We start from the raw sequence: 19,004 nt of genomic DNA, 5'->3' as shown, positions 1-19,004 counted from the left end.
ATAAAAAATAAGAAAAGGAAAGAGCACATGAAAAATGAAAATAACCAAATAATAGTTTAAATAAACAAAATAAACAATTAAATAAATCAATAAAAGAGTGAGGAGAATATATAGATGTTTATGGATTATACTTTGTATCTGCCATTGGAATTAAAGAAAAAAAAATTGGGGGAACAGTACAGTGCGATATGTGATGATTATACTTATAATAATAATAATAATAATAATACTAATAATAATAAAAACAGTTAAATAGTTAACAATATATCTTATGATCATCTATTTATAAACTAATGTATAGACAATATCATTATATGCATATACAAACATAATACACATATCACACATATATAGACATTTATAGATTCATTTTCCATTTCCCTCATTCCAATATCTTATAATTCTGCAAACATTCTATATAATTAGGAGAGTATGCATGGATCCAGTTTCAGGTGTCTGATATATATTGAAATATTGTAGAAATGGGTTCTAGATGTCGATAAATATGGACATAGTTTTCTTATTGGTGAATGTAATTTTTTCTAATGTAATATATTCTATAAGGGTATTAATCCAGTGGTTAATATGTATACAATTTTTGGATTTCCAGTTTAGTAGAATTATTTTCTTGGCGATAGTTAGAAAAATAAGAAGAGTATTTTTATATTTTATTGGGAGGTTATCGATTTCTATACTGTTGCCAAGTAAACAGAGTAATGGGGATAGAGGAAAGTTTCTTAGTAACATAAAATAGTAGAAAGTTTCTTAGTGACAGATATCCAAAATGAGTGAACAGGCTGACAGGACCATGTGGCATGAAAGTAGTCATCTGTGCTTCTAAATGTGCACTGTGAACAGATATCAGTGTCCCTCAGACCTATGTTAAACAGCTTTCCTTCAGTGATGTGTGTCCTGTGAAGAATCTTGTATTGTATGAGTTGGAGGTTTGTATTGGTAGTCATGGAAAATGTGTTATTACAGATTTCCTTCCAGAGATCGGGACTGGGGGAGAAAGCTAAATCTTTTTCCCATTTTGCCATTGGTGTTAATATTGTATCATCATTATTTGATATAAGTTTATAGAGTTTGGATATTCATTTTTAGGGCCCGAGCACTGATGGTGTGAGGACCCTATTGTAATTGCTCGGCCAATTCTTCTTCTTCTCCGAAATGAATCACATTTTTGAGGGCCTAAACATGCTCGAAAACTCATGAAACTTTGAACACACGTCAGAAGTGGTAAAAATTTACATCTGATATGGGTTTCAGAATTAGGTGTGGCAAAATGGCTTGATAGCGCCACCTACAAAATTTAAATTAAGCACCCTTCGTGTTACGTTTCACATACAGGTCCTTTGGTGCAAAATCTGTAAACCCAACAGGAAGTGAGATATTTTGAACTTTCTCTGGAAAATTTTTTGCAGTTTTTTCCATTTCTACACGTTGTACTTTAACAAACTCCTCCTAGAGCTTTAATCAGATCAACATCATATTTGGTCAGTCTAATCTAAAGGCCTTTGCGACGTTAAATTGTGAAGATCTTGAGTTTTCACTGAAGGGTGTGTCCGTGGTGGCCTGACAAAGTTCGATGTTTCGCCATGAGACGGGAAGTTGTTGTAACTCGGTCATACAATGTCCGATCTGCCCCAAACTTCACGTTTTATTAGAGTCCAGGCCTGAAGACATCTACATGGCAATATTCAGTTACAGTCATAGAGCCACCTGTTGGCAGAAGGAAATTTGGCACTTTAAAATGACTTTGCCATAATTCTCCTGAAATTACTCGCTTACATGCATGTCACCCACTGTTCACTGTTTTCCTAAGGCCAACGGGTGGCGGTGAGCCCGGGTGCGAGGGCCCTTTCATCGCTGCTTGCAGCTTTAATTGAAAGTTGATTTTTAATATGTCTTCCATTAACTGAGAGGAATTAAGTGGATTATTAGTTATATTGATCTTTGATTTAATTATGGACTTAATTTGTTGATACTTAAACAACTGTTCTCCCCCAAGACCGTATCTCTGGATTAATATTTTAAATGGTACCAATTTATTTTCTTGAAATGATATTTTCGTGATGGAGATGAGTGATTCCTTTTTGTTGCCATAAAGGAAAAGAGATTGCTTAGTTGGAAATCAGGGTTGTGCCAGATTGGGTTGTGTCTACATGGTGTTAGTGATGAATTAGTAATTTTATTCACTTTCCACCAGGCTGTCAGAGTCGAAGTGAAAGGAAAGGTCTGCTATTGATGTGTTATTGCACTGATTTTGTTCCAGATCTATCCATAATTTAGTGTAATTTTTTTTGTGAATCCATTTAATCAAATATTGTAATTGGTTTGCTAAAAAGTAATAGTAATATTGAAAAAAGTAATATTGAAAATTTGGAGCTTCTAGGCCACCTTGTGGCTTTGTTTTCTGCAATTTTTCCGGAGATATTTGAGGTGTTTTGTTTTTCCAGTAAAAATGAGAAGTTAATGAGTCTAGTGATTTAAACCATTTATCTGTGGGTTTTATTGGGAGCATTGAGAATAGGTAATTAATTTGTTGTAAAATCTTCATTTTAACTGTAGCAATGTGGCCAGTGAGTGATAATGGAAGGTTAGTCCAGTGTTTGAAATCATCTGTAATTTTCTTTAAAAGGGGTGAATAGTTAAGATTAAATAACTCTGACAGTTTGGGGGAAATGTTAATACCTAAATATGTAATGTTGCCAGCGCGGAGTGGAAGAGATGTATTATGAGCTGTAGAATCCTGTAGCTGTAGAGAGATAGTATGGTTGATTTATTCCAGTTAATTGTATTTCAGACAGAACCACTTTGGCAAGTTACTTGAGTTTATTGAACACAATAATCTTTGGCGGTATGGTTCCTTATGGGGGTTCTTGCTCCAAAATTAATTGAATATACAAGAGCTTTAACATTAACCCCCCATGGAACCATCAGCTTGGAAATACATAGACAATTAAGACACTTAGTAATGTCTTTAAAAGCGAACAGTGGTAATCGTGTAGATATGGCAGTGGGACGTCTATACTGTAGCTTGGTTATGAGGATGAGTGTCTCTCAGCAGTGAGGTCCATGCCAGCCGGGACTTGAAAGCCTTAGTGATCTGAAACAAAAGAAGATGACAACCAGAAGGTGCACAGTAATATGCTCATGCTTATAGTGGGGAGGGAGGGAGGGTTGCGAGCAGTTTGAGCTTACTTACCGAGCAGTAATGCCATGTATATATGTCCCTTGTCTAATAGGAGAATGGTAGTGATTGGAGCGATTGATGGCTGACCGTGTCAGCTGGTTGCAGCACTATGCTACATGACCTGACTGAACTAACGCTGCACTCGATAATCAGAAATTTGGGAGAAGGTATTAATAATTTTAAAGGTTTCTTCTAATGAGGTATGTGGGTCCTGTAAACATAATAATAAGTCAACTTCATAAAGACATATCTTGTGTTGTGTGTTTGAATCTTGCATTCCTTTAATGTTATTATTTTGTCTTATTGCTGCTGCAAGTGGTATAAAAATAGCAAATAAAGAAGGAAAGAGTGTGCATCCCTGCCTGGTCCCTCGGTGAAATGTGAAATTCTTTGACGTGATTCCATTTGTGGCGATTGTGGCCCTGGGTGAAGTGTATAATATTTTTATCAATTGAATGAACGAATCTCCAAAGCCAAATCTGTGTAGAGTGTTGAATAAAAATGTCCAATTTACTTTATCAAATGCTTTTTCAGCATTGAGTGATACAATTATAGTTTTGGTTTGTTTTTGTGGGCAAGACTAATTAAGTTGAATAATCTACGGATGTTATCTGAAGCATTTCTGTGTTTAATAAATGTTTGATCGTGATGAATTAATGTTGGAATGACTGATTCTCTTCTTGTAGCTAGTGCTTTAGTAATAATTTTTAAATCTGTGTTTATTAATGAAAGCAGGCGTTAACTACAAGGATGCTTTGGATCTTTATTTGGTTTTAATAAAAGGGTCATAATGGCTGTATTCATATGTGTCGGTATTGTAGATGTGCTCTTTATAAAATTTGCCAGAAGTGTTTATAGAATTCAGCTGGTAATCCATCAGGTCCAGGTGATTTATTATTAGGCATTTTGTCTAAGGCTTTATGGAGTTCCTCCAGAGTAAGAGGTGCGTCTAATACATTTGCCTGTTCTTTTGATAGTGTTGGCAGTTGTACTTCTTTTAAAAAATGATCTATTTCTGTTTTGTCTGGGTTGTGATCAGAAGAGTATAATTTATAATAAAAAGTTCGAAATACGTTATTAATTTCTTGTGGGTTCTGAGTTGTTTTGCCTGATTCAGTAAATAATAATATTAATAATTGCTTAATTGCTTTTTCTTTTTTCTCACAAAGTTGGAAGCATAATATTTGTCCAAAATGTCTTAGTATGCTGAAGCATTAAGAGTTCCTTTCACTGGAACTAAGGGGTCAAGCCCAACCCCTGAAAAACAACCCCACTCCATAATCCCCCCTCCACCAAACTTTACACTCGGCACAATGCAGTCAGGCAAGTACCGTTCTCCTGGCAACCGCCAAACCCAGACTCGTCCATCGGATTGCCAGACAGAGAAGCGTGATTTGTCACTCCAGAGAACACGTCTCCACTGCTCTAGAGTCCAGTGGCGGCGTGCTTTACACCACTGCATCTGACGCTTTGCATTGCACTTGGTGATGTAAGGCTTGGATGCAGCTGCTCGGACATGGAAACCCATTCCATGAAGCTCTCTACGCACTGTTCTTGAGCTAATCTGAAGGCCACACGAAGTTTGGAGGTCTGTAGCTATTGACTCTGCAGAAAGTTGGCGACTTCTGCGCACAGTGTGCCTCAGCATGCGCTGATCCCGCTCTGTGATTTTACGTGGCCTACCACTTCATGGCTGAGTTGATGTTGTTCCCAACTGCTTCCACTTTGTTATAATACCACTAACAGTTGACCGTGGAATATTTAGTAGTGAGGAAATTTCACAAATGGACTTATTGCCCAGGTGGCAACCTATCACGGTACCACGCTTGAATTCACTGAGCTCCTGAGAGCGACCCATTCTTTCACAAATGTTTGTAGAAGCAGTCTGCATGCCTAGGTGCTTGATTTTATACACCTGTGGCCATGGAAGTGATTGGAACACCTGAATTCAATGATTTGGAGGGGTGTCCCAATACTTTTGGCAATATAGTGTATTTACCCATTTAATTGCTATATTGATTTTGTTGATATTTAAGTTGTTGGATAATAAACTGAGTTTTTTTATTTATAATGCTGTTAAGTTCTGCTTTAAGATTATCCAGGTCGCTTAGTATTTGTTCACTGGGGTTACAAGAATAAGTAAGGTGTAAGATAAGTAAGTAATCAGTAAGGTGTTTAATTCTCTGTTCCAAATTATTTTCCAATTGTTGTTGACACTTTTTCCTGTATGATGAGCATGATATTATTTTCCCTGTAATTACTGCTTTACCTGTTTCACATAATAGTGATGGTGAGACCTCTGGAGATTCGTTCATATCCAGAAAGAAGGCCTACTCTCTCCTAATCAAACTGTCAAAGTCAGGATCATGAAGTAGTGAAAGGGAAATTGGAGCGTGATCACTAATTATAATTACATGGATTGCAGTTTCTTTTACTTGTTGGGTAAATTAATTACTGATGAGAAAAAGATAAATTCGGGAATAAGAATGATGAAGAGGGGAAAAGTAAGTATATTTTCTGAGAGAAGGATTGTTTATTATCCAACTATCGCCAAGTCCAAAATTAGTCATATATTGTTTTATTATTTCTGTAGAATTGAGACTCTTGAACAATTAGTTGAATTTGATCGGTCCATTTGTGGGTTCATTACGGTGTATCTCCAGCAATAATAATATTATTTGTGTCGCATAGTAATGAGAAGAAGTTATGAAAGAAAGATGGGTCATCATTGTTTGGTCCATAGATATTAGCTAGTGTTTATGTGGTATGGTATATGGAAGCATTGATAATGATAAATCTCCCGTCTGCATCAGTAATGGATGTATTAACGGTAAGAGGGATATTTTTATTTATTAATATTGAAACTCCTCGTTGTTTACTGTTGTATGTTGATGAGTATATATTGTAGGAATGATTTAATGTAAGAGTTCCATGTTCTGAGTTTGAAATGTGTATTTCCTTTAAGAAAGTTATATCTGCCCCCAGTTTTATTAAGTGGTTAATTATTTTAATTCTTTTTGTCTGAGCCTGGAAGCCATGCACATTCCAGGACACAAATTTAAGCGATTGCATAATTATTTGTTAATATATTGAGAGGAATAGTTAAATAAAAGGTATGCATATTTTCAGAAAGGTATAACAATCTAGGTAGAGTCTGTGTTTTATATAAGAATATTTGTACATGTGTAGAGTGTAAAGTGATACATAAACACATATACAAAAGCAGTATGCTATAACAAGACAAGACAGACAAATACATAAAAAATGGTGGAGTGAAGTCCATGTATGTATTTAAGGGAAAGGGAGAGGGAGGTGCATAGAATTAATATGTAATATATGATAGTCACTGATTGTAGAATGTAGCATGTTGGTGATCTGTGGAAGGTGATTTAATTTACGGTGTCCGGTGGGAGTTTGAGTTGTGTTTTCATGAAATCTCTGATCACCGCTTCAGGATCATTGATGGATGTTTAGGAATACCGGAAAAAATCAAGTTGTCACGCATACTTCCAGTTTAAATGTCTTTCATGATTTTGTTTTCTTTTATGACTTCATCCATCCTTTCGCTGAGTGTTTTGACAGTAGTTTGGAGAGAGTTATTAGATTGTTCCAGTTTTTCAATGTGGTTGTATGCAAATTCCAGACTTGAACGGAGTTCTTTTATTTCTTTGTGTAGCATAATCAGTAGTTCTAGCCTGTTATTAATGGATGCAAGAACACTGATCTCCACCTCTGTAGTGTCTGTAGTTTGTAGATCGCTGGTGTCAGTAGATGAAGTCTTTTTCCGTTTGTTTGGTTTTGGGGTGCTTTGCTGAATTGTGACGTTATTGTCCATTTTGCAGCAGTTGTAGCGATAATCAATGTATGCCTCTAAATCCATTCATTTTCCAGTATTCAGGCAGTATGATCCCGTAGTTGTCGATAAGATAATAATCCACAGTATTGCTACACTTTGTACAGTTAGTACAGTTAGAACAGTTTGTACAACTCTCTCAGTGACGTGTCGCCATGATGAATCTCGCCCTCTCTGTGGAGATGTGGTTGTGGTGGTGGTGGTCAGATGAAAATATCTGCCATAGTCTAATGTCACAATGTGGAGGAAATAAAAAATAAAATGTCATTTGGCAGCTTGGTTTCAACTTATGCCAATTTTTTGGGAGTCTGAACAGTTGTTTTCATTGTACTACATCCTATTTGTCAAAAGATCAAAGAAAATTTGATTCCTCATTCCATAAATGCTTGAATTTTTTCAACAAACATAGTACTGTGGATGATTCACTAGGGAAAATGGAAAAATCCGGCCCTACTAATATTGATCTTGTTAACTAGGTATGTATGATTTAGACCAATAAGTCTTAGCTAGGCAATACCACTTCCGAAACATGTTGGTCTTGTGTAGTGGTGACTAATAACTGGAGCTGGCAAGTCTACACAGTGAGACTGATATGTTAATATATTTAGGTTTCTAGATATCTGGGGAAAAATGGAATTAGTTGACAGTGTAAATACAGCCAAAGTGTTTACTGATACATCAATAATGGTGGAGCAACCATCTGTCTGACAAAGATTTAATTATGTTTCAGTTTATTTGCAGTTATGCACTCTTTTTTTGTTGTTTGAAAAATGTAATTGATTTCAACCAGTGTGGTTCCACTTGCCCATATCATTTTTGATATTTTGCCAGAAAAAAAAATGCAATTTCACCTCAGGGCAAAGCTGAAGAAGATTATAAAAACATCTGTTCATCACTTTTCACTGTTCAGTTACACTACCCTTAGGTATTATCTGACAAACTGTTTGATTAATTTCAATAATCTTTGTCTCCTTTGTCATATTTATCTGAATCTTGTTCACTCTTTGTTTAGATTTATTGAACCACAGAATAAAACAGCTGAATCATGGGTGAAAAGAAAGAGATTATTTATACTGAATTTGTGTCTGCAAGCTGCTGTCCACCAGAAAGAGACAATAGAAGAAACTTTGAAGAAACTGCTGTCATCAGTGAATTATGAGAGATGTGATTTCCTGCTGGATCTGTGTTCACATGTGAAGGACTATGAGACTCAAACAGGCAGGAGTGTCCTTCCAGCATTACAGCCAATTTATCAGTCAGCTCCTGCAGTCTGGACCATAAACCTCTCAGAGAGAAAGAGCTCCATCCTCCAAGAAGTGCTGAAACTCCAAACTGAGAAGAAACCAGTAGAGCTGATAGACTGTACAGATGAAGAGAGTGAAGTGAGGGGATTCCTCCAGTGTCTGCCCTACATCTCACAGCTCAGGTGAGAGTTTGCTTGATTATTCAGTGCTCACAATAAAATTAATTAAATTAATGTATATGTTAGGTAGACAATATATATGTGAACGTGAACCAGATTTGAAAACACTGAATTGAAGTGCGGTTTTGTTAACACCGCAGCGGCCGGTTGTGTAAACTTCTTAGACTAGTCTTACAAGTTAGTCATCTCACGTTTTTCTTCAAGACTGATCATAACTGTTTTAAACCAGTTACATTAAAAGGTAGATTGGTGTAATTTGAATCTGTAAAGTAAGACTGATTAGCCCTAACTAATAACTAGTTTGTCAGACTAGTTTGACACAGTCTTAATTTAGCGTCTGTGTTTATGCAGCTGGCCGCTGACAGGCGTGTTGTACAGGTGCTGGTCATATAATTCGAATATCATCAAAAAGTTGATTTATTTCACTAATTCCATTCAAAAAGTGAAACTTGTATATTATATTCATTCATTACACACAGATATATTTCAAATGTTTATTTCTTTTCATTTTGATGATTATAATTGACAACTAAGGAAAATCCCAAATTCAGTATCTCAGAAAATTAGAATATTACTTAAGACCAATACAAAGAAAGGATTTTTAGAAATCTTGGCCAACTGAAAAGTATGAACATGAAAAGTATGAGCATGTACAGCACTCAATACTTAGTTGGGGCTCCTTTTGCCTGAATTACTGCAGCAATGCGGCGTGGCATGGAGTCGATCAGTCTGTGGCACTGCTCAGGTGTTATAAGAGCCCAGGTTGCTCTGATAGTGGCCTTCAGCTCTTCTGCATTGTTGGGTCTGGCATATCGCATCTTTCTCTTCACAATACCCCATAGATTTCCTATGGGGTTAAGGTCAGGCGAGTTTGCTGGCCAATTAAGAACAGGGATACCATGGTCCTTAAACCAGGTACTGGTAGCTTTGGCACTGTGTGCAGGTGCCAAGTCCTGTTGGAAAATGAAATCTGCATCTCCATAAAGTTGGTCAGCAGCAGGAAGCATGAAGTGCTCTAAAACTTCCGGCTGTGTTGACCTTGGACCTCAGAATACACAGTGGACCAACACCAGCAGATGACATGGCACCCCAAACCATCACTGACTGTGGAAATTTTACACTGGACCTCAAGCAACGTGGATTGTGTGCCTCTCCTCTCTTCCTCCAGACTCTGGGACCCTGATTTCCAAAGGAAATGCAAAATTTACTTTCATCAGAGAACATAACTTTGGACCACTCAGCAGCAGTCCAGTCCTTTTTGTCTTTAGCCCAGGCGAGACGCTTCTGACGCTGTCTTGTTCAAGAGTGGCTTGACACAAGGAATGCGACAGCTGAAACCCATGTCTTGCATACGTCTGTGCATAGTGGTTCTTGAAGCACTGACTCCAGCTGCAGTCCACTCTTTGTCAATCTCCCCCACATTTTTGAATGGGTTTTGTTTCACAATCCTCTCCAGGGTGCGGTTATCCCTATTGCTTGTACACTTTTTTTCTACTGCATCTTTTCCTTTCCTTCGCCTCTCTATTAATGTGCTTGGATACAGAGCTCTGTGAACAGCCAGCCTCTTTTGCAATGACCTTTTGTGTCTTGCCCTCCTTGTGCAAGGTGTCAATGGTCGTCTTTTGGACAACTGTCAAGTCAGCAGTCTTCCCCATGATTGTGTAGCCTACAGAACTAGACTGAGAGACCATTTAAAGGCCTTTGCAGGTATTTTGAGTTAATTAGCTGATTAGAGTGTGGCACCAGGTGTCTTCAATATTGAACCTTTTCACAATATTCTAATTTTCTGAGATACTGAATTTGGGTTTTTCCTTAGTTGTCAGTTATACTCATCAAAATTAAAAGAAATAAACATTTGAAATATATCAGCCTGTGTGTAATGAATGAATATAATATACAAGTTTCACTTTTTGAATAGAATTAGTGAAATAAATCAACTTTTTGATGATATTCTAATTATATGACCAGCACCTGTAAGTATATCTTCAGTAGATCTTCTCACTCTTGTTCAGTCTCTGTAGAAATTGATTTTGTTCATGTATTTCTATTATAGCAGCTTCATGCAGCACACAGTACGTTTATATATGTGGTTATAATCGAGCTGCAGTGTGTTTTTGCATAGTCAAGCTACAATCTTCACCTCTCTGTCCAAGTATACATGACACAATACGTTATCAAATATTTTCAGGATTAAAAACATCACACATTACCCTTGACTTTCACAGTTAGTGCACAACGACGAGGCCAATTGTATTCTGATTAACATGCTGGATGAAGCTTGGATGACTTTAATGAAGCTCTAGATTGTGTTTACTGTCAAGTCAGAAAATAAACACAATGTAGAAACTGTCTGTCTGACACAGGTTTACCTTCATATCAACTAAATATGTGCCAATTACATAAAATTAATGGTTTGAGAAAATTAAGCTACTCAAACTTTTTTAATTTTGTTCAGTTTTTAAAAGATAGGAGTTATACTTAATTTACTAATTATTCAATTTAGGATTATATTTATAACACACACTGTATATACAACCAGCCACTACAACTGAAATATAAACTGAATGGAGTTAAAACTGAATTGTAAAAAAAAAAAAACACTCCAGCTTATGTTCATATATGTTTATATGAATTTATAATAATTCAGTGAGTCACTATTTTACACAATATTTTATATTCTCCTACACTGGACAATAAAGTGATAATTACGTGTGTATTCCCACAGATTTTGTGACATTATCAACATGAACAGAGAAGCTGCTGTAAAGTTTCTGCTGAATCTGTTTGTTTCAGCATTAGATTTCGATGCAAATACAGAAGAAAATTACACTCAACTATTAACATCTGTGTGCAGCTACACATCTTTCCCCTATGATGTTTATTATTATTATTCTCATATTGAATATCAGTGTGATTTCCTGCTGGATCTGTACTCACATGTGAAGGACTATGAGACTCAAACAGGCAGGAGTGTCCTTCCAGCATTACAGCCAATTTATCAGTCAGCTCCTGCAGTCTGGACCATAAAGCTCTCAGTGAGAAAGAGCTCCATCCTCCAAGAAGTGCTGAAACTCCAAACTGAGAAGAAACCAGTAGAGCTGATAGACTGTACAGATGAAGAGAGTGAAGTGAGGGGATTCCTCCAGTGTCTGCCCTACATCTCACAGCTCAGGTGAGAGTTTTATGGGGAACAGACCACTATGCTTGATTATTGTATTCAGTGCTCACAATAAAATCAATGAAGTGAATGTATATGTTGGGTAGACAATATATATGTAAATGTGAACCTGATTTGAAAACACTGAATTGAAGTGCGGTTTTGTCAATACCGCAGTGGCCGGTTGTGTAAACTTCTTGATTTTGTTCATGTATTTCTATTATAGCAGCTTAATGCAGCACACAGTACGTTTATATATGTGGTTATAATCGAGCTACAGTGTGTTTTTGCATAGTCAAGCTACAATCTTCACCTCTCTGTCCAAGTATACATGACACAATACATTATCAAATATTTTCAGGATTAAAAACATCACACATTACCCTTGACTTTCACAGTTAGTGCACAACGACAAGGCAAATTGTATTCTGATTAACATGCTGGATGAAGCTTGGATGACTTTAATGAAGCTCTAGATTAAGTGTTTACTGTCAAGTCAAAAAATAAACACAGTGTAGAAACTGTCTGACACAGGTTTACCTTCATATCAACTGAATATGTGCCAATTACATAAAATGAAACTTTTGAGAAAATTAAGTTACTTAAACTTTGTTTTTTAATTTGGTTTAGATTCCAAAAGATAGAAGCTAGACAAAAATACTTAATTTACTAAATATTCATTTTAGGATTATATTTATAACACACACTGTGTACACAAGTTAAAACTAAATTGTAAAAAAGGAAAACACTCCAGCTCATGTTCATATACAACGTGATCTCATGAGAATACGTGTGTATTTTTACGTAAATTGTGGTTCTACCACACGTACATTTACTTACGTTTTCATACACAAAAAAAACGTACAACATTGACGTATTTAGAGGACTAAAACGTAAAAATACTTACGTATTAACAGCAATAAAAACGTAAATCATGTAACGTAAAGTGTGAATGTATATGAATTCCCATGTATTAATATTCAAATCGTGGCTTTAATGATTTAATTTTGTTTTTAGTCGAATTTATTGAAAGCAGTTTACTCATCTACTTAATATGAAATAACATTTCTGTTCGTGACTTGTGCTGCTCGTTTCGGAGGATTGCATAATGTTAAATAAGACTACAATTTAAAACCTTATGAATAAATTTTCTGTAATTGTTTAACCATTTTGTAATATTTAGTTTGGTTGCTGTGAGGCGTTTTCTCCTATGCAGCGACTGACAATACAACCATAAGACACACCAAAACACAACATAAATTCACAAATCACATCAATTGTATTTGTTCGCTGTACTCCCAATCTTTAGAATCCATATGTTTGTAAGGAACAGATCCAAAATCAGCCCTTTATCCATCAATCTTCATCTTCATTCTCAGCAACAGCGACCATCACAGTCAAAGCTCGCGCTCGTTATGATTCAAATTGAAAGTGGCGCCACCCTCGAGAAGCGTTACGACATGGTTTACGGCACTGATATCGAACGCTCATTGGTTCTCACCTGCTTCGTCACAGATTGCGACATGCCGTGTTTCAGTGGATTGACATTTGAAATGAGTGCGCGCCTTCACGGAGAGAAGCCGGATTCATCATATTTTCATGGATTAATAAGTTAAATTCTGCTCTGTACCCTATAAAAACTATTACCGCCAGAGAAGACTGACTGGAACTCATCATCATTTGAACTACTTTTGGTACCACTTTTGACATTTTCGCAAAAAAAAAAAAAAAAAATTATTGTGATTACGCTTGTTTGTCTGTCACTCTTTTATTTATATTAGTAGGTAGTTTAAAGAAATGGTTATGGGTAGGTTTAGGGATAGGTGTAGGATTAGTGGCTCAAAATATCGTTTTAATGTTATATTTTTACTAAAATTGTCATTTTCCTACACATTTCTGCCCATTATGTTTTATTCTTTTAACATTCTGTATAAAATGGGTAGGTTTTTAGGTTCGGGATGGGGTTTAGGGATCTTACATTTATCTACAAAACGATAAAAGGGAAATTATACATATATCTTTAAGACATGATAAGATTCATAAATATTTTACGTTTTTTTTGCTGTAAAAACGTAAGTATTTTTACATTTTAGTGCCATAATTACGTCAATATTGTACGTTTTAGCACCTTTCTAAACGTACAAAAATGTATGTTTTGTGTCTTTGAAAGTTACGTATTAATACCTACGTATTAACAATGAGACCAGGCTGTCATATACAGTTGTGGTCAGAATTATTGGCACACTTGGTAAATATGATCAAAGATGACTATAAAAATAAATTGCATTGTTTATCCTTTTGATCTTTAATTCATAAAATTAGCAAAAATCTAACCTTTCATTGAAGGAAAAGAATTGAAAGTGGGGGAAAAATCACATTATGAAATAAATGTTTTTCTCCAAAACATGTTGGCCACAATTATTGGCACCCCTAGAATTTTTGTGAGTAAAATATCTCTGAAGCATATTCCCATTCATATTCCCATTTTTTTTTTTTTTTTTTTAGCACACCAGGGTGATCATGAACATGAAATTGTCCAGTCATGACTTTCTGTTCCACAGGAGTATAAACATGAGGAAACACAAAGGCCAAATTCCCTTAATCATTCATCATAATGAGTAAAACCAAAGAATATAGTTCTGATGTGCAGCAAAAGATTGTTGAGCTTCACAAAATAGAAAGTGGCTGTATGAAAATAGCTAAAGCATTGAAAATCCCCATTTCCACTATCAGGGCAATAATTAAGAGGTTCCAATTAACTAAAGATGTTACAAATCTGCCTGGAAGAGGATGTGTGTCTAAATCGCCCTAATGCACGGTGAGGAGGAGAGTTTGAGTGGACAAAGACTCTCCAAGGATCACAGCTGGAGAATTGCAGAGATTAGTTGAGTCTTGAGTCTCAGAAAGCCTAAAAAAAATTATCAAACAGCACCTACATCCCCACAAGTTGTTTGGGAGGGTTACAAGAAAAATCCTCTGCTCTCATCCAGAAACAATCTCCAGCATATTCAGTTGTGAGACAAGACTGGAACTTCAAACGGGACCGGCTTCTTTGGTCAGATGAAACTAAAAAAAGAGCTTTTTGGCAGCAAACCCACCAGATGGGTTTGGTGCACACATGGATAAAAAGTACCCCATGCCCACGGTTAAATATACTGCTGGATCTTTAATGTTGTGGGCCTATTTTTCAGCTGGAGGTCCTGGACATCTTGTTCAGATACATGGTATCATGGATTCTATCAAATACCAACAGATAAAAAAATCAAAACCTGACCGCTTCTGCTAGAAATCCAATAATGGGCCGTGGTTGGATCTTCCATCAGGACAATGATCCAAAACAAACATTAAAACCAACACAAAAATGTGTCACTGAGCACAAAATGAAGCTTCTGCCATGGCCGTCCCAGTCCCCAGACCTGAACCCTATAGAAGAAGCATCAACATGGATCTGGGAATTTGAATGATCTGGAGAGATTCTGCATGAAGGAATGGTCTCTGATCTCTTGTCAGGTGTTCTCCAAACTCATCAGACATTATAGGTGAAGACTCAGAGCTGTTATCTTGGCAAAAGGAGGTTGCAAAAAGTATTGAATAAAAGGGTGCCAATAATTGTGGCCAACGTGTTTTGGAGAAAAACATTTATTTCATAATGTGATTTTTTTTTTTTTTTTTTTTTCCCACTTTCAATTCTTTTCCTTCAATGAAAGTTTAGATTTTTGCTAATTTTATGAATTAAAGATCAAAAGGATAAACAATGCAGATTTATTTTAATAGTCATCTTTGATCATATTTACCAAGTGTGCCAATAATTCTGATCACAACTGTATGTTTATATGAATTTATAATAGTTCAGTGAGTCACTTTCAATATTTTATATTCTCCTACACTGGACAATAAAGTGATAATTATGTGTGTTTCTCCACAGATTTAATGACATTATCAACATGAACAGAGAAGCTGCTGTAAAGTTTCTGCTGAATCTGTTTGTTTCAGCATCAGAGTTCAATGCAAATACAGAAGAAAATTACACTCAACTATTAACATCTGTGTGCAGCTACACATCTTTCCCCTATGATGAGAATTATTATGATTATACCATGAATCAAATTGATCAGTGTGATTTCCTGCTGGATCTGTACTTACATGTGAAGGACTATGAGACTCAAACAGGCAGGAGTGTCCTTCCAGCATTACAGCCAATTTATCAGTCAGCTCCTGCAGTCTGGACCATAAAGCTCTCAGAAAGAAAGAGCTCCATCCTCCAAGAAGTGCTGAAACTCCAAACTGAGAAGAAACCAGTAGAGCTGAGAGACTGGTTTGTATGACAGGTATGTGTCTAATACTGCTCTTTTGACTATAGTTATGCTTTTCAGCCTCATACTGTAAGCACAGAATGTTCTAACTGAAAGTAAGATAAAACAGTATGCTTAAATATTGATGCAAAATAAAATAATCTATATTTTTGTAAATCATTATTCATAACTTCCTCATCCTGTAGGAATGCTGAGCGGTTCATCCCTTCACTATGTAAAGTGTTTGGACCCAGAGTGAAGGCAGATCAGGTGACTCCTCTGCTCCAGGCTTTAGACTTCACTGTCACTCTGAATGAAAAATTACCCAGCAGCACCTGCAGATCTGTGGGGAGAGTTCTGGGCCATTCACCCTCAAAACTAAACCTGACTCTGAACACAAGCGTCATCTCTGTCAGAGGACTCAAACTGCTCTTCAAACACATCAAACACCTGCAGAAACTGAGGTTTGAGATTCATTATCTGTATTCACACAATTTACATCATCCTGAAAACTACTATTTGAATGTTTCTCATGATCTCTGATTTAATCTTTGACAGTGTGGAAGACAAACTGTTAGTAAAGATGTTCAGAGCACTGAGGTCATTGAATGATCCTTTTCCACTGAGCACAGATGAGTTTTCACTGCTCACAAAAGGCTCGAAGCAAAATCTCTCTCATATCCTGAGCAGCTTGACGTCTCTCCTGAAACTGTTGTCTGTTCAGTGTTTGGATCTTACTGAGTGTAAATCAGAGGCTCTGTCTCTAACGGCCCTGTTCGGTCTCCAGGAACCCCGGACTATCAGGTCTGTGTTCAGCACTATTGTTCCATTTTTGAGCAATTCAACCTGTTTCACAAACTGACAAGTGCTGTTCTGTCTGTGTGTGTTCAGGTTCTCTAAAGAGACTCTTCAGCAGTTGGTTTCGCTGGTGTATGAAGTACAGGATGATGAACTGACATGCTTTTTTCTAAAGAAGATGTCTAAGGATCTGACTTGCTGCTCACTAACCTGGGAAGTGATTCATTACCTGCTGCAACATCAAGCTCTAAATCTGAAGTTGGACTTTAGAAAGAGCAAAATCACTTGTGAAAACATCAGAGAACTTCTGCTGGTGTTAGACAGAATCCAGCTGAAAAGGTAAAAGAATCTCTCAAGGATAGAGCAGTTCAGTTTGCAAGACTCTTGGTCATAAAACCTTGAAGAGAACTGAGGTTTTCAAGTCATTAGTTTCCTCTGGCATTTCAAACCTTATTTTACTTGATTTAGGAGTAAAATAATGTCTGTTGTTAATACTTAAAGATACTTTCCTGTTATATTTTACCAACATAAATTACACAGTCATGTCAAGCGCTTAAAAAACAGAAGTTGATACAAGAAGTTTGTAGTTGTCCAGTTGTAGTTTACTTGTCAGTTTGGGGATTTGTATTCATTGAGTTCCTGTGATTAAAGTAGATTTTACTAAATTATCTTAATCTCCACAGGTTGAGCCCCAGCTTTACTCTGTCCATCATTATGGAGATTTATGAGACTCGTTTTCCTCAGTATGTGTCCAGTCTGATGAGTTCAGCAAAAAATTACATCAACCTGAACGGCAGAGTGTTGGACTGTGTTCACTGCGCTGCCCTGCGCTTCACCCTAGAGCACTGTAACACTGTCAAACTCAATCTGCTCTGGACCTCCATACCAGAGAAGGAGCTGGAAAGCTTTCTGCCATTGCTCAGCAGAGTCACACAACTCAGGTTTACTGATTTAACTGTTTATGTGTTAATGGACTTAAACTAGATAGATCTGGCTGTTGTTTTGCTCAAGAATCTCTTTGTTAACATTATATGTGTGTGTTAGTGTTGACAGGCTGCTGCTGCTGAGGCTGCTTCATTGCTGCAGTTCCTCTGATCTCCAGCAGGAGGCAGCAGCAGTTCTGCTCTCTGCTCTTCACAACAGACTGGACTTCTCCTGCTGCTCTGCTCTGGATTTAACAAATACACAGAAAAATCAAGAACATTTGAAACTAACAAATAAAGACTGTAAAATAATCTCATCTGTGCTTCAGAAAACCCAAAATATTGTGAAGTTGATTTTACAGGACTGTGACATCTCTAATACCGCCCTGAAACAACTTTGGCCAATCCTGCCTAAAGTCCAGCTAAGGTATGAAATCTGACATCCCTTTCATTACTGATATAACATTATGCATTAATTTATCTTCTTTTAAACTACCTGTATATTGTTTTTCTTACATTCATGTTTGTCATTGTGTTCTCCTTCTTCTCATCAGCTGCAGTAAAGCTCTGCTGCTGCAGTTTCTGGCTTGTATTAGTAAAGCTGGATCCCAGAGAGGCTCTTTGAGGAGGGCTGAGGCTCTTTCACAGGCCTTGGGAGGAGAAATGGACTTCAGTCACATTCAGATGGACCAGAGCACTTGTGAAGAGCTGGCACTGTTTCTGGAATATTCTAAAGGGCTGACAGAACTGGATCTCAGTCACTGCAAACTCACTGATCACTGCATGAAGCCGCTGCTGCCACATCTGCACAAAACTCAGACTCTGGAGTGAGTTACAGAGACACGGCAGGAATAGAGAAACACAAATTTAGACTTTTGTTTATTTCTGTTATTTTATTGTTTCTGTCTCATTCCTTCATAGCCTGAGTCACAATAATGTCACAGATGAATCAGCAGAGAGAATCTACAGTGTCGTCTCCAGCAGTATTCAGACTGTACGGTGAGTGTGTGACCAGTGTTTTATTAGTGTAGGTTATTAACCCTCTATGGACCCACATCATTTATTAATAAAACAGTGTAGTTTTAATGATTTAACAAAACAAAACATAAATCATTTAATTTCTGTGTTATAAAGTCATATCTGTTTTCTGTAATCTGATTGAAACGTTTAAAAAACACAATCAATGCTAGTTTTAGATCCACATTGTTTAAGGGCCACATAAGCATTTTTGAAGCATTTAAGTCTGTATTTTTTTAAATATTAAAAAATGCATATTTAAAATGACTTGTCATACATAAATGTCAGTGGTTCATTTTAAAATACATATTTTCTGTACAGCTTAGCCAAATATACTTTAATTAT

At 36.6% G+C, this 19,004-nt stretch overlaps 1 protein-coding gene across 4 annotated transcripts in view; it reads left to right on the top strand.

The window, feature by feature from the left end:
* The window catches only part of LOC127518068 (uncharacterized), a 48,082-nt gene extending 30,360 nt beyond the window's left edge, over positions 1-17,722 (top strand). Inside the window, exons 14-19 of one of the 4 annotated variants that reach the window (XM_051904392.1) lie at positions 8,062-8,475; positions 11,198-11,644; positions 16,128-16,385; positions 16,480-16,725; positions 16,813-17,058; positions 17,403-17,722. In XM_051904392.1, the coding sequence (XP_051760352.1) occupies positions 8,062-8,475; positions 11,198-11,644; positions 16,128-16,385; positions 16,480-16,725; positions 16,813-17,058; positions 17,403-17,703 (1,912 nt within the window). In that variant the 3' untranslated portion in view covers positions 17,704-17,722. Of the gene's footprint in view, positions 1-8,061; positions 8,476-11,197; positions 11,645-15,554; positions 15,958-16,127; positions 16,386-16,479; positions 16,726-16,812; positions 17,059-17,402 lie in introns of those variants that run through there. The other 3 variants (XM_051904394.1, XM_051904395.1, XM_051904396.1) reach the window with 3 other exon arrangements.
* Positions 17,723-19,004: the final 1,282 nt, after the last annotated feature.

This window comes from Ctenopharyngodon idella, chromosome 8 (assembly GCF_019924925.1).
Source record: "Ctenopharyngodon idella isolate HZGC_01 chromosome 8, HZGC01, whole genome shotgun sequence".
Lineage (NCBI taxonomy): Eukaryota > Metazoa > Chordata > Actinopteri > Cypriniformes > Xenocyprididae > Ctenopharyngodon > Ctenopharyngodon idella.
This window is presented reverse-complemented; position numbering and strand designations above follow the sequence as displayed.